Source organism: Osmerus eperlanus, chromosome 7, assembly GCF_963692335.1.
Source record: "Osmerus eperlanus chromosome 7, fOsmEpe2.1, whole genome shotgun sequence".
Classification (NCBI taxonomy): Eukaryota; Metazoa; Chordata; class Actinopteri; order Osmeriformes; family Osmeridae; genus Osmerus; species Osmerus eperlanus.
The window spans coordinates 1,134,842-1,150,481 of NC_085024.1; the positions used below are offsets into that span (position 1 = coordinate 1,134,842).

Genomic DNA, 15,640 nt, shown 5'->3' on the forward strand with positions numbered 1-15,640 from the left:
GGCCTGCTCTAGGTGACAGTGATGTGGCCTGCTCTAGGTGACAGTGATGTGGTCTGCTGTAGGTTACAGTGATGTGGCCTGCTCTAGGTGACAGTGATGTGGCCTGCTCTAGGTGACAGTGATGTGCTCTGCTGTAGGTGACAGTGATGTGGCCTGCTGTAGGTGACAGTGATGTGGCCTGCTCTAGGTGACAGTGATGTGGTCTGCTGTAGGTGACAGTGATGTGGCCTGCTGTAGGTGACAGTGATGTGGTCTGCTCTAGGTGACAGTGATGTGGCCTGCTGTAGGTGACAGTGATGTGGCCTGCTCTAGGTGACAGTGATGTGGCCTGCCGTAGGTGACAGTGATGTGGTCTGCTCTAGGTGACAGTGATGTGGTCTGCTCTAGGTGACAGTGATGTGGTCTGCTCTAGGTGACAGTGATGTGGCCTGCTGTAGGTGACAGTGATGTGGCCTGCTCTAGGTGACAGTGATGTGGCCTGCTCTAGGTGACAGTGATGTGGCCTGCTCTAGGTGACAGTGATGTGGCCTGCTCTAGGTGACAGTGATGTGGTCTGCTGTAGGTGACAGTGATGTGGCCTGCTGTAGGTGACAGTGATGTGGCCTGCTCTAGGTGACAGTGATGTGGCCTGCTCTAGGTGACAGTGATGTGGCCTGCTCTAGGTGACAGTGATGTGGCCTGCTCTAGGTGACAGTGATGTGGCCTGCTCTAGGTGACAGTGATGTGGTCTGCTGTAGGTGACAGTGATGTGGTCTGCTGTAGGTGACAGTGATGTGGTCTGCTCTAGGTGACAGTGATGTGGCCTGCTCTAGGTGACAGTGATGTGGCCTGCTCTAGGTGACAGTGATGTGGCCTGCTCTAGGTGACAGTGATGTGGCCTGCTCTAGGTGACAGTGATGTGGTCTGCTGTAGGTGACAGTGATGTGGTCTGCTGTAGGTGACAGTGATGTGGCCTGCTGTAGGTGACAGTGATGTGGCCTGCTCTAGGTGACAGTGATGTGGTCTGCTCTAGGTGACAGTGATGTGGCCTGCTGTAGGTGACAGTGATGTGGCCTGCTCTAGGTGACAGTGATGTGGTCTGCTCTAGGTGACAGTGATGTGGCCTGCTCTAGGTGACAGTGATGTGGCCTGCTGTAGGTGACAGTGATGTGGCCTGCTGTAGGTGACAGTGATGTGGCCTGCTCTAGGTGACAGTGATGTGGTCTGCTGTAGGTGACAGTGATGTGGTCTGCTGTAGGTGACAGTGATGTGGCCTGCTGTAGGTGACAGTGATGTGGTCTGCTCTAGGTGACAGTGATGTGGCCTGCTGTAGGTGACAGTGATGTGGCCTGCTGTAGGTGACAGTGATGTGGTCTGCTCTAGGTGACAGTGATGTGGTCTGCTCTAGGTGACAGTGATGTGGCCTGCTGTAGGTGACAGTGATGTGGCCTGCTGTAGGTGACAGTGATGTGGTCTGCTCTAGGTGACAGTGATGTGGCCTGCTGTAGGTGACAGTGATGTGGCCTGCTCTAGGTGACAGTGATGTGGTCTGCTGTAGGTGACAGTGATGTGGCCTGCTGTAGGTGACAGTGATGTGGCCTGCTCTAGGTGACAGTGATGTGGCCTGCTGTAGGTGACAGTGATGTGGTCTGCTGTAGGTGACAGTGATGTGGTCTGCTGTAGGTGACAGTGATGTGGCCTGCTCTAGGTGACAGTGATGTGGCCTGCTGTAGGTGACAGTGATGTGGCCTGCTCTAGGTGACAGTGATGTGGTCTGCTGTAGGTGACAGTGATGTGGCCTGCTCTAGGTGACAGTGATGTGGCCTGCTCTAGGTGACAGTGATGTGGCCTGCTCTAGGTGACAGTGATGTGGTCTGCTGTAGGTGACAGTGATGTGGTCTGCTGTAGGTGACAGTGATGTGGCCTGCTGTAGGTGACAGTGATGTGGCCTGCTGTAGGTGACAGTGATGTGGCCTGCTCTAGGTGACAGTGATGTGGCCTGCTGTAGGTGACAGTGATGTGGCCTGCTGTAGGTGACAGTGATGTGGCCTGCTGTAGGTGACAGTGATGTGGTCTGCTCTAGGTGACAGTGATGTGGTCTGCTGTAGGTGACAGTGATGTGGTCTGCGCTTGGTGACAGTGACACGGTACCTTATTTTCCATGATGGCAACAACATCTGGAAGGCCTTTTGTCACTCTGGCGCAATCTGAAAAACATGAACACATGAGGCAGAGGAATCCCCTGCTATGAACACAGGAGGCAGAGGAATCCCCTGCTATGAACACATGAGGCTCAGAAGTACAGAAGTAGAACAGGGGCATACTCACTCTTCTCTGCCACTGCCACTTGCCTTGAGAATAGAAACAGTTATAAATTTGGTGCACATGTCAAATTGTCTTACACACAATTGCCGGGTTTCCCAGATTAGAATGCTCTTAAGAAGCTCTTAGCGTTAAGAGCTTCTTAACGAATCTGGGAAACCCGGCCAATGTCATTAAGTCCAGTACAGTTAGTACAGTTAGCGTGCCTGATTTAATGTAGAGGAAACCCCAGCCACATGGTTAGTTACAGTGTGTCCACTGTGTGTCCACTGTGTGTCCACAGTGTGTCCACAGTGTGTCCACTGTGTGTCCACTGTGTGTCCACTGTAGTGGATGCTGGTTTGGGAGAGAGAAACACAGAAAACCATTCAAGGGGACTTTCTGTGCTCTCAGGAATAGCCAGTTAAGAAATAGCCAGAACAATAAAACTAAACATAGCTTGACATTTCTATCCACAAAATATATTTTTGGTATCATTTTTGAAATCATTTAAAAAATGTGGCATGTGTCTTGGGAGGATTTTGCTGGTGAGTGTGGAGGCCAGGGTGTGCGGAGCGGAGAAGGTTAGAGGTTCAAAGTCCAAAGTTTTTTTAATGGCTATTTGCACAGATCACACAAGGTAACACAGGGCATTGCAATTCTAGTAGTGGACGCTGCTATACACAACAACACAACATTACACACAACCACAGCTGCTGCACACAACAACACAACATTAAACACAACCACAGCTGCTACACACAACAATAAACACAACCACAGCTGCTACACACAACAACACAACAATAAACACAACCACAGCTGCTACACACAACATTAAACACAACCACAGCTGCTACACACAACATTAAACACAACCACAGCTGCTACACACAACATTAAACACAACCACAGCTGCTACACACAACATTAAACACAACCACAGCAGCTACACACAACAATAAACACAACCCCAGCTGCTACACACAACATTAAACACAACCACAGCTGCTACACACAACAATAAACACAACCACAGCAGATCAGGCCTGGGGGAACTCACTTCAGCCTCTGGAACTCCAGCAACGCGTCTGCAAACACTGGAGCACAGAGACACAGTTCACAACACCACTAGACTAACTACTACATGTGTGACTAAACACCTACATGTGTGACTAAACACCTTGAAGGCTGGGAGGACAGTTGAGTACTTACATGTAAGTACTCAACTTACATGTTGAGTACTTACATGTAGTCATTTAGCTACAAGTAAGTCGCTCTTATCCAGAGCGACTTACAGTAAGTACAGGGACATTCCCCCCGAGGCAAGTAGGGTGAAGTGCCTTGCCCAAGGACACAACGTCATTTTGCACAGCCGGGAATCGAACTGACAACCTTCAGATTACTAGCCCGCTTCCCTAACCGCTCAGCCACCTGACTCCGTACTTCTGGAAGCATTACGGCACCGATGTAGTGAAGTGTGTGACGAGTTCTGCACACCGTGCCTAGCACAGTGTGCAGAGCAGACTGACCGTGTGACAGCGTCTCCTGCCCAGCACGGTGTGCAGAGCAGACTTACCTTGCCCGGAGAGGTCGAGCGAGCGCTTGTGTGTCTCCTGCCCATCAGACATCTCCAGAGTGTACTTTCCCTTGTCGCTCTCAGTGGGAGCCAGGATCTGGAGCCACAGTTTCTGCATGCTGCTGCCTGGCTTGGCTCTGGGATCCTGGTCAATACGCTTCTCCCTGGTGGACGGGGGTGTGAGTTAGTGGTTAGAGCATCTGACTGCAGATCAAGAAGTTGCCATCAAGTGTGATGGTGTCAGCTGTGATGGTGTGTTGGTTTTAGTTGTTACTTTGTCTCTCTTTTCATGAGAATATTTAGCCTCCAGTACTTCCACAGAACCAGGAACAAACTTGTTACCTGCTAAATCTGGTTATCACACAAACAACCAGAAGGGGGCGGCATGGGCCTGCATTTGTGATTTCAACCGTTTATGTCAGTGATGAAACCAGTCTGACAGACAGCCAGCCATCCATCCAGCCAGTCAACCAGCCAGCCAGCCAGCCAGTCAACCAGCCCTGACAGCCAGCCAGTCAGCAAGACAGCCAGCCAACCAGCCAGCCAGTCAACCAGACAGACAGCCAGTCAACCAGCCCGACAGCCAGCCAGTCAACCAGCCAGCCAGTCAACCAGCCCAACAGACAGCCAGCCAGTCAACCAGCCAGCCAGTCAACCAGCCCTGACAGACAGCCAGCCAGTCAACCAGCCAGCCAGCCAGCCAGTCAACCAGCCCAACAGACAGACAGCCAGCCAGTCAACCAGCCAGCCAACCAGCCTGACAGCCAACCAGCCAGACAGCCAGTCAACCAGCCAGCCAGTCAACCAGCCAGCCAGCCTGACAGCCAGTCAACCAGCCAGCCAGTCAACCAGCCAGCCAGCCAGACAGCCAGCCAGCCTGACAGCTAGCCAGTCAACCAGTCAACCAGCCAGCCAACCAGCCTGACAGCCAACCAGCCAGACAGCCAGTCAACCAGCCAGCCAGTCAACCAGCCAGCCAGCCTGACAGCCAGTCAACCAGCCAGCCAGTCAACCAGCCAGCCAGCCAGACAGCCAGCCAGCCTGACAGCTAGCCAGTCAACCAGCCAGCCAGTCAACCAGCCAGCCTGACAGCCAGCCAGTCAACCAGCCAGCCAGCCAGTCAACCAGCCAGCCAGCCTGACAGCCAGTCAACCAGCCAGCCAGCCTGACAGCCAGTCAACCAGCCAGCCAGCCAGACAGCCAGCCAGCCTGACAGCTAGCCAGTCAACCAGTCAACCAGCCAGCCAACCAGCCTGACAGCCAACCAGCCAGACAGCCAGTCAACCAGCCAGCCAGTCAACCAGCCAGCCAGCCTGACAGCCAGTCAACCAGCCAGCCAGCCTGACAGCCAGTCAACCAGCCAGCCAGTCAACCAGCCAGCCAGCCTGACAGCCAGTCAACCAGCCAGCCAGTCAACCAGCCAGCCAGACAGCCAGTCAACCAGCCAGCCAGTCAACCAGCCAGCCAGCCTGACAGCTAGCCAGTCAACCAGTCAACCAGCCAGCCAACCAGCCTGACAGCCAGTCAACCAGCCAGCCAGTCAACCAGCCAGCCTGACAGCCAGCCAGTCAACCAGCCAGCCAGCCAGTCAACCAGCCAGCCAGTCAACCAGCCTGACAGCCAGCCAGCCAGTCAACCAGCCAGCCAGTCAACCAGCCTGACAGCCAGCCAGCCAGTCAACCAGCCAGCCAGTCAACCAGCCTGACAGCCAGCCAGCCAGTCAACCAGCCAGCCAGTCAACCAGCCTGACAGCCAGCCAGCCAGTCAACCAGCCAGCCAGTCAACCAGTCAGCCAGCCAGTCAACCAGCCAGCCAGTCAACCAGCCCAACAGAGAGCCAGCCAGTCAACCAGCCAGCCAGCCAGTCAACCAGCCCAACAGAGAGCCAGCCAGTCAACCAGCCAGCCAGCCAGTCAACCAGCCCTGACAGCCAGCCAGCCAGTCAACCAGCCAGCCAGTCAACCAGACAGCCAGCCAGTCAACCAGACAGCCAGCCAGTCAACCAGACAGACAGCCAGCCAGCAAGTCAACCAGACAGACAGCCAGCCAGCCAGTCACCCATGGGATGGGAGAGGAGCCAGGTGATGCCACTCACTGGAGGCTCCAGCTGGTCTTCATGCAGCTGAGGTAGTATCTGAGAGAGCAGTACAGCTTGAAGCCTTCAGCAGTGCACTGAACCCTCAGGGGACTGGCCGACAGTGCTGGGGGAGACAGGGGGGAGAGAGAGACATGTCTCCAACAAGTCACAACATGGAGAATTGCTCTGCTCTGCGTGTGTGTGTGGGGGGGGAGGGAGGGGGGGAGAGAGAGACATGTCTCCAACAAGTCACAACATGGAGAATTGCTCTGCTCTGCGTGTGTGTGTGGGGGGGGAGGGAGGGGGGGGGAGAGAGAGACATGTCTCCAACAAGTCACAACATGGAGAATTGCTCTGCTCTGCGTGTGTGTGTGTGTGTGGGGGGGGAGGGAGGGGGGGAGAGAGAGACATGTCTCCAACAAGTCACAACATGGAGAATTGCTCTGCTCTGTGTGTGTGTGTGGGGGGGGGAGGGGGGGGGGAGAGAGAGACATGTCTCCAACAAGTCACAACATGGAGAATTGCTCTGCTCTGCGTGTGTGTGTGTGGGGGGGGGGAGGGGGGGGGGGAGAGGGTACTATAGTCACATCTGTGGAGCAGTGATTATACAGTAACAAGGCTCTCTTTCTGTCAGGATCAAACCCAACTCTATGAATTCATGCATGAATGAATGTCTGAATGTTAATGATCTGAATGTTAATGATCTGAATGTTAATGTTCTGAATGTTAGCCATCACCCCTGCTGGAGAGCTGTAGCTCAGGATGCCTGGAAGGGGAGAGGGGTGCCTGGAAGGGGAGAGGGGTGCCTGGAAGGGGAGAGGCGTGCCTGGAAGGGGAGAGGCGTGCCTGGAAGGGGAGAGGCGTGCCTGGAAGGGGAGAGGGGTGCCTGGAAGGGGAGAGGGATGCCTGGAAGGGGAGAGGGATGCCTGGAAGGGGAGAGGGGTGCCTGGAAGGGGAGAGGGGTGCCTGGAAGGGGAGAGGCGTGCCTGGAAGGGGAGAGGCGTGCCTGGAAGTTGAGAGGGGTGCCTGGAAGGGGAGAGGGATGCCTGGAAGGGGAGAGGGATGCCTGGAAGGGGAGAGGGGTGCCTGGAAGGGGAGAGGGGTGCCTGGAAGGGGAGAGGGGTGCCTGGAAGGGGAGAGGGATGCCTGGAAGGGGAGAGGGGTGCCTGGAAGGGGAGAGGGGTGCCTGGAAGGGGAGAGGGATGCCTGGAAGGGGAGAGGGGTGCCTGGAAGGGGAGAGGGTGTGTTGAGTGTTTCTACACCAGGACAGTCTCCATTAACTCACCACACTGTTTACTCAGGTATTGGAGAAGCTTGTCGTACTCTGTAAACAAACAAAGAATGAGGACGTCGTCAGGCTGTGCATTCAGCATGCTGCAGCATGAGAGGGTTCCACACCACGCCCTCTGTGCGTTCAGCATGCTGCAGCATGAGAGGGTTCCACACCACGCCCTCTGTGCGTTCAGCATGCTGCAGCATGAGAGGGTTCCACACCACGCCCTCTGGTAGGAACAGACATAACGTGACAGGGTTCTGGAGAAGGAACCCTTCTCACAGGCCTGCCACTCTCACACAGAAATAAAAACAATATTGACAAATTTGAAAGACGTGTGTGTGTGTGTATTGTGAGTGTTTGTGTGTGTATATTGTGAGTGTGTGTATAATATGTGTGAGTGTGTGTGTATTGTGTGTGTGTGTGTTCTTCTCACCGTCTTCCAGCATCTCCAGGGTGCTCACATCCTGTCCTCTGCTGTCAGACACCACGGCCCTGAAGGTACCTGCCTCCTTTTTGGTCACCTGACCAGCCAGGACACACAGCCAGCTCAACAACACAGTACACTACAACACATGGCACACAACAACATTGTGTGTGTACCTGAGGGGTGTGTGTGTGTGTACCTGAGGGGTGTGTGTGTGTGTGTGTACCTCAGGGGTGTGTGTGTACCTGAGGGGTGTGTGTGTGTACCTGAGGGGTGTGTGTGTACCTCAGGGGTGTGTGTGTGTGTACCTGGGGGGTGTGTGTGTGTGTACCTGGGGTATGGTAAGAGAGCTGTCTCCAGATGATGGCTCATACAAAGCGCTGGAGATCTCAACTCCATCCTTAAACCACCTCACAACTGTGTCTCTGTTGGCGTTCGTCACCTGGGAACAGAAATGGGCTCAGATTAGAGAACAGTGAGATGACATGTGACCAGCTGGTCACAGCATCAGACTACTACAGGGTTAGCATCAGGGTTAGCATCAGACTGCTACAGGGTTAGCATCAGGGTTAGCATCAGACTGCTACAGGGTTAGCATCAGGGTTAGCATCAGACTGCTACAGGGTTAGCATCAGGGTTAGCATCAGACTGCTACAGGGTTAGCATCAGGGTTAGCATCAGACTGCTACAGGGTTAGCATCAGGGTTAGCATCAGACTGCTACAGGGTTAGCATCAGGGTTTGCATCAGACTGCTACAGGGTTAGCATCAGGGTTTGCATCAGACTGCTACAGGGTTAGCATCAGGGTTAGCATCAGACTGCTACAGGGTTAGCATCAGGGTTAGCATCAGACTGCTACAGGGTTAGCATCAGGGTTAGCATCAGACTGCTACAAGGTTAGCATCAGGGTTAGCATCAGACTGCTACAGGGTTAGCATCAGGGTTAGCATCAGACTGCTACAGGGTTAGCATCAGGGTTAGCATCAGACTGCTACAAGGTTAGCATCAGGGTTAGCATCAGGGTTAGCATCAGACTGCTACAGGGTCAGCATCAGGGTTAGCATCAGACTGCTACAGGGTCAGCATCAGGGTTAGCATCAGACTGCTACAGGGTTAGCAACAGGGTTAGCATCAGACTGCTACAGGGTTAGCATCAGGGTTAGCACCAGACTGCTACAGGGTTAGCATCAGACTGCTACTGACCCTGCAGCTGATGATGAGCTCACACTGCTCTGTGATGAGCCAGGAGAGAAACTTCTGGAAGTACGGGCCTGGGGGGCAAGAGGACATGATCACCTGCCTGCTCTGAACCACAGCCCCACATAACCCAGAGGCTGAAAGTGCTTCTCAACCCACTGTCCTGCATGTGTTACATGTTTCCCTGCTCCAACACAACTGAATTAAATGAATGGCCGTTATGAAGCTCTTCAGAAGCCAGATATTGACCCAATAATTTGATTCAGGTGTGTTGGAGCAGGGAAACATGTAAAACATGCAGGGCAGGGGGGGCTGAAGCACTGGTCTGGAACAGTGACCTCTCACCTGACTTTCTCTTGTAGTCCAGTCTGTTAGCCTGGGACTGAGCCAGCGTCTGACGGAACTCTGGAACACACACACACACATACATACACACACATACACACACAGACTGCTGATTGGAATTTTTGGCAGTTTTTAGTCTCATAGCCATACAGACAAAAGAGGGCGGCTTTGGAATGATTTGGAAGTTTGGAAACAAGGAAGACAGGTTGGTGGGAAAGAAGAGGCAGGGAGAGGGAGAAGATGTGGAGGACAAGGGAGAGGAAGACCAAGAACGAGGTCTCTGATGAGATAAGGGCCACAATTATGGCCAAATACAGGAGAGAGGGAGAACTAGAACAATCACAGTAGCCTACCATGCAGCATGAGTGATTACACTATACTTGTAGTTTTTTGTACTTACATGCAATTTCATTATCATTGATCATTTGGGTGTAGGTTTCAACTTTGTAATTTTCAAAAGTACGTATATTACAGTACTACACAGTGCTGGACTGGCCATCTGGCATACCGGGCATTTGCCCGGTGGGCCGACGCACTTTTGGCTGGCTGGTTGTGTGTCAAATCCAAGAAGACACAAGCTGTTGGCTAATGCCTAACATGGTTTGTCATCGTTAAAGGGGGGGGGGGGTGGGCCGCCTTAACCCAATAATGTGTAGCACAGTCCACAGACAAACCACGTACCATCACACCTTTCCCCTACCCCCGACAAGGAGAAAGGGGGTTTTCCTCCTTTGTCCTTATCTCCAGAGCAGGAGCTTCAAAGCTTCTGGCCCAGCATGGGGTCAGAAAGTAGACCAAAATGGCCTTACAGTATGGAGACAAAGGATTTTAAGGAAGAACTAACTTTTCTGGATTTACAAACATATTCTCAAGGACTACATGGCTCATGGACACTATTTCAATGACAGTAGTTGATGTGTTATAATGTATGCTTTCCCTTTAATGCTGTGTTGACATAATTTGATGTTTTAATGTAACTTCCTTCCCTGTTATGATAAATCAGTCAATCTTGATATCAAAATGATTCTAATCTACAAACTAAACCATTTATTAATGTTGTATTGTTATATTTCGAAGTATAAGCAATACATGGACATTTGAAATAGCTGAACTCTGAAAAGTTATCAGCCACTTCACACCTAGGCAGATCTCAGGACGACGCCCAGGTGGGGGAAAACTGACCAATGAAAGAGGTCACCTTCACGGGGACCCCCCCTTTTCCTTTGGAGTATAAAACCCCCAAACGTACAATCACCCCCGCTTGTTCGTAGGATTAAACTGAAGTGCTCGCGACATTTCTAAACTATTCCTCTCAACCTGCAAATTCACTGAGCGCCCGGAACTTTGGCCAAAGATTCCGTTGTTCTATTTTCGTTGGACGATAACGAAACCATTGACTCTACCTTTCTTCAAACCAGCAAAAGTAACTACGATTTGCAATATTTCTTACCTGTGACATATTGGCATGTTGTGATTAAATTGTTGATGTTTGATTGTATTTTACAAATGAGTTAGCTTAACCCTTGCTAAATCAGTTGCCCTTGCTCGTCCATTGTTCCCACAAAGGCCTACCTGTCCCTCTCTACCCCTCTCTCTCTCTCCCTCCCCCCTTTACACGCGCTCTACACAGCCATTGTGTTGCTCGCCCTCATTTGCATCCAGCCACTGTACTACTCTGACTAACCCATAACTTATCTGGTATTTGTTCATTATAATTACATTCTCCTAAATAAATCATTGTGTATAATATTCGCGTATCACTCACGTTATCTGATCTGCTCTACTTTCATAGAATTCACGACTCAAGATTAGACTGATTATTACGAAGGCTATTATTTAAATATTATTCAATAAGGTTTCCTCTATCCCTTTAACAATAAGAGGTGGTGCCCACAAGAACTACATACTTTATTATAAATTAAGTATTGCTAATCTTAAGCGAGCAAACCCCGCTACAAATGCCAGGGCCGATTTTCGGTCCCAGTCCAGCCCTGGTACTACATACAAAGATACGTAAAACACACATAAAGCATACTGAAGCAAATTGCAGCATTTATTTTTCATTCTTAAACATACTTTTGTAGTGAAAAAGTGTTGTATTGTTTGGTCAGCCTGACTCACTGTGGTCCACCAGCAGCAGGGTTATACTGTTTGGTCTCATGAAACAACCTGACTCACTGTGGTCCACCAGCAGCAGGGTTATACTGTTTGGTCTCATGAAACAACCTGACTCACTGTGGTCCACCAGCAGCAGGGTTATACTGTTTGGTCTCATGAAACAACCTGACTCACTGTGGTCCACCAGCAGCAGGGTTATACTGTTTGGTCTCATGAAACAGCCTGACTCACTGTGGTCCACCAGCAGCAGGGTGAACTGGTTCCTGGCCCGGCCGTCTCGGAGCTGAGCGGTGTAGGAGCCCTGGTCCTGCTCACCCAGCGGCTCCAGCAGCACCTCCACCACCCCACTCCCCCTGTCCAGGGTGACCTTACGGGCCTGCGGACCACACACACACACACATTATACGCACACACATTATACACACACACATTATACACACACACACACACACACATTATACACACACACATTATACACACACACATTATACACACACACATTATACACACACACACACACACACATTATACACACACACATTATACACACACACACACACACACACACACACACACACACATTATACACACACACATTATACACACACACACACACACACACACATTATACACACACACATTATACACACACACATTATACACACACACACACACACACATTATACACACACACACACACACACATTATACACACACACACATTATACACACACATTATACACACACACATTATACACACACATTATACACACACACATTATACACACACACACACACACACACACACATTATACACACATTATACACACTCACGCACACATTATACACCCACACATACATACACACACACACATTATACACACACATTATACACACCCAAATATACACACTAACACATTATACACAGTCACACACACCACACACACACACACACTCACACACACACCACACACACACACACACACACACAGGTATGGAGCCACCTTCTAAGCCAGCCGGTGGTGTGTGTGTGTGGTGTGTGTGGTCAGACCAGGCCAGCAGCCAGACAGCAGCTCTGTGTGTGTATGTGTGTGTGTGTGTGTATGTGTGTGTGTGTGTATATGTGTGTGTGTGTGTGTGTGTATATGTGTGTGTGTATGTGTGTGTGTGTGTGTATATGTGTGTGTGTGTGTGTGTGTGTGTGTGTGTGTATGTGTGTGTGTGTGTGTGTGTGTATATGTGTGTGTGTGTGTGTATGTATGTGTGTGTGTGTGTGTGTGTATATGTGTGTGTGTGTGCTCCTCACCGCGGTGCTGGAGATCTCTCTGTCGTTGAGGATGAGGCAGAGTTCTGCTGCGCTGGTCAGACTCTCCGTCTGCATCCAGAGACGCACACCCCCCTTCTCCCCCACCTCCACCTGCCAGCCACTACGCAGGCCAATCACTGAAGGGGGGAGGGAAGGGGGGAGGGAGGGAGACAGGAAGGAGGCGGAGGGAGGGAGGAAGAGAGGGTGGGATGAGGAGAGGTGGGAGGAGGGATGGAGAGAGGGAGGGAGAGGGAGGGACAGAGGGGGAGGGAGGAGGAGAGGTGGGAGGAGGGATGGAGAGTGGGAGGGGGAGGGAGGGGGAGGGAGGAGGGGACATGGGGAGGTAGTGGGAGACTTGAGCTACACAGGAAGAAGTTCTGTCGGTGGTTGAATATCTGTTGTGTGTAACATCCTTTATGTGTTGATGATTGGGAATGTGAGTATCTTTCATGTGTTAGGATTAGGGTTAGGGTGAAGATGGGGGTGTGTGGGGTAGGGTAGGGTAGGGTGGGGGTAGGTGTGTGGGGTAGGGTGAGGATAGGGGTAGGGTAGGGTAAGGTGGGTGTGTGGGGTAGGGTATGGTGAGGATAGGGGTAGGGTAGGGTAAGGTGGGTGTGTGGGGTAGGGTAGGGCGAGGATAGGGGTAGGGTAGGGTGGGTGTGTGGGGTAGGGTAAGGTGAGGATAGGGGTAGGGTAGGGTAAGGTGGGTGTGTGGGGTAGGGTAGGGTGAGGATAGGGGTAGGGTAAGGTAAGGTGGGTGTGTGGGGTAGGGTGAGGATAGGGGTAGGGTAGGGTAGGGTAAGGTGGGTGTGTGGGGTTGGGTAGGGTGAGGATAGGGGTAGGGTAGGGTAAGGTGGGTGTGTGGGGTAGGGTGAGGATAGGGTTAGGGTAGGGTAAGGTGGGTGTGTGGGGTAGGGTAGGGCGAGGATAGGGGTAGGGTAGGGTGGGTGTGTGGGGTAGGGTAGGGTGAGAATAGGGGTAGGGTAAGGTGGGTGTGTGGGGTAGGGTAGGGTAGGGTGAGGATAGGGGTAGGGTAAGGTAAGGTGGGTGTGTGGGGTAGGGTGAGGATAGGGGTAGGGTAGGGTAAGGTGGGTGTGTGGGGTATGGTAGAGTGAGGATAGGGGTAAGGTAGGGTAAGGTGGGTGTGAGGGGTAGGGTGAGGATAGGGGTAGGGTAGGATAAGGTGGGTGTGTGGGGTAGGGTAGGGTGAGGATAGGGTAGGGTAAGGTGGGTGTTTGGGGCAGGGTAGGGTGAGGATAGGGGTAAGGTAGGGTAAGGTGGGTGTGTGGGGTAGGGTAGGGTGAGGATAGGGGTAGGGTAAGGTGGGTGTGTGGGGTAGGGTGAGGATAGGGGTATGGTAGGGTAAGGTGGGTGTGTGGGGTAGGGTAGGGTGAGGATAGGGGTAGGGTGGGTGTGTGGGGTAGGGTAGGGTGAGGATAGGGGTAGGGGTAGGGTTGGGTAAGGTGGGTGTGTGGGGTAGGGTAGGGTGAGGATAGGGGTAGGGTAGGGTAAGGTGGGTGTGTGGGGTAGGGTAGGGTGAGGATAGGGGTAGGGTAGGGTAAGGTGGGTGTGTGGGGTAGGGTGAGGATAGGGGTAGGGTAGGGTAAGGTGGGTGTGTGGGGTAGGGTAGGGTGAGGATAGGGGTAGGGTAGGGTGGGTGTGTGGGGTAGGGTAGGGTGAGGATAGGGGTAGGGTTGGGTAAGGTGGGTGTGTGGGGTAGGGTAGGGTGAGGATAGGGGTAGGGTAGGGTAAGGTGGGTGTGTGTGTGGGGTAGGGTAGGGTGAGGATAAGGGTAAGGTGGGTGTGTGGGGTAGGGTAGGGCGAGGATAGGGGTAGGGTGAGGATAGGGGTAGGGTAGGGAAAGGTGGGTGTGTGGGGTAGGGTAGAGTGAGGATAGGGGTAAGGTAGGGTAAGGTGGGTGTGTGGGGTAGGGTAGGGTGAGGATAGGATAGGGTAAGGTGGGTGTTTGGGGCAGGGTAGGGTGAGGATAGGGGTAGGGTAAGGTGGGTGTGTGGGGTAGGGTAGGGTGAGGATAGGGGTAGGGTAAGGTGGGTGTGTGGGGTAGGGTAGGGTGAGGATAGGGGTATGGTAGGGTAAGGTGGGTGTGTGGGGTAGGGTAGGGTGAGGATAGGGGTAGGGTAGGGTAAGGTGGGTGTGTGGGGTAGGGTAGGGTGAGGATAGGGGTATGGTAGGGTAAGGTGGGTGTGTGGGGTAGGGCGAGGATAGGGGTAGGGTAGGGTGGGTGTGTGGGGTAGGGTAGGGTGAGGATAGGGGTAGGGTAGGGTAAGGTGGGTGTGTGGGGTAGGGTAGGGTGAGGATAGGGGTAGGTTAGGGTAAGGTGGGTGTGTGGGGTAGGGTAGGGTGAGGATAGGGGTAGGGTTGGGTAAGGTGGGTGTGTGGGGTAGGGTAGGGTGAGGATAGGGGTAAGGTGGGTGTGTGGGGTAGGGTAGGGTGAGGATAGGGGTAGGGTAGGGTAAGGTGGGTGGGTGTGTGGGGTAGGGTAGGGTAGGGTGAGGATAGGGGTAGGGTAGGGTAAGGTGGGTGTGTGGGGTTGTGAACCTACGTGGGTTTCTGATGTTCCAGCTCAGCTCAGTCAGTCTCTCCAGATCTGCACAGAGAACGTCAACATGAACACCTTCAGTCATCCAGCAACAACTCTGTTGTCAAGGAACAGTCTGCATTAACCAGATGCAGTGTATGTGTGTGTGTCTGTGTGTGTATCTGTGTGTGCGTCTCTGTGTGGATCTGTGTGTGTGTCTGTGTCTGAGTGTGTGTGTGTCTGTCTGAGTGTGTCTGTGTCTGAGTGTGTGTGTGTGTCTGAGTGTGTGTGTGTGTGTGCGTCTCTGTGTGGATCTGTGTGTGTGTCTGTGTCTGAGTGTGTGTGTGTGTCTGTGTGGATGTGTGTGTGTGTCTGTGTCTGAGTGTGTGTGTGTGTCTGAGTGTGTCTGTGTCTGAGTGTGTGTGTGTGTGTGTGTCTGAGTGTGTCTGTGTGTGTGTCTGTGTCTGAGTGTGTGTGTGTGTCTGAGTGTGTCTGTGTGT

The 15,640-nt window shown here is 52.5% G+C and overlaps 1 protein-coding gene across 1 annotated transcript in view; it reads right to left on the reverse strand.

Annotated features, from left to right (window-relative positions):
* The window catches only part of myom3 (myomesin 3), a 57,825-nt gene that overhangs the window by 2,804 nt on the left and 39,381 nt on the right, over positions 1-15,640 (reverse strand). The window contains exons 22-34 of the mRNA XM_062466136.1: positions 15,165-15,209; positions 12,602-12,738; positions 11,527-11,671; positions 9,178-9,237; positions 8,839-8,906; positions 7,967-8,077; positions 7,645-7,732; positions 7,221-7,259; positions 5,954-6,059; positions 3,860-4,023; positions 3,344-3,380; positions 2,308-2,330; positions 2,131-2,186 (exon numbers count right to left, since the gene is read on the reverse strand). Coding sequence (XP_062322120.1) covers positions 2,131-2,186; positions 2,308-2,330; positions 3,344-3,380; positions 3,860-4,023; positions 5,954-6,059; positions 7,221-7,259; positions 7,645-7,732; positions 7,967-8,077; positions 8,839-8,906; positions 9,178-9,237; positions 11,527-11,671; positions 12,602-12,738; positions 15,165-15,209 — 1,079 coding nt within the window. The remainder of the gene's footprint in view (positions 1-2,130; positions 2,187-2,307; positions 2,331-3,343; positions 3,381-3,859; positions 4,024-5,953; positions 6,060-7,220; positions 7,260-7,644; positions 7,733-7,966; positions 8,078-8,838; positions 8,907-9,177; positions 9,238-11,526; positions 11,672-12,601; positions 12,739-15,164; positions 15,210-15,640) is intronic.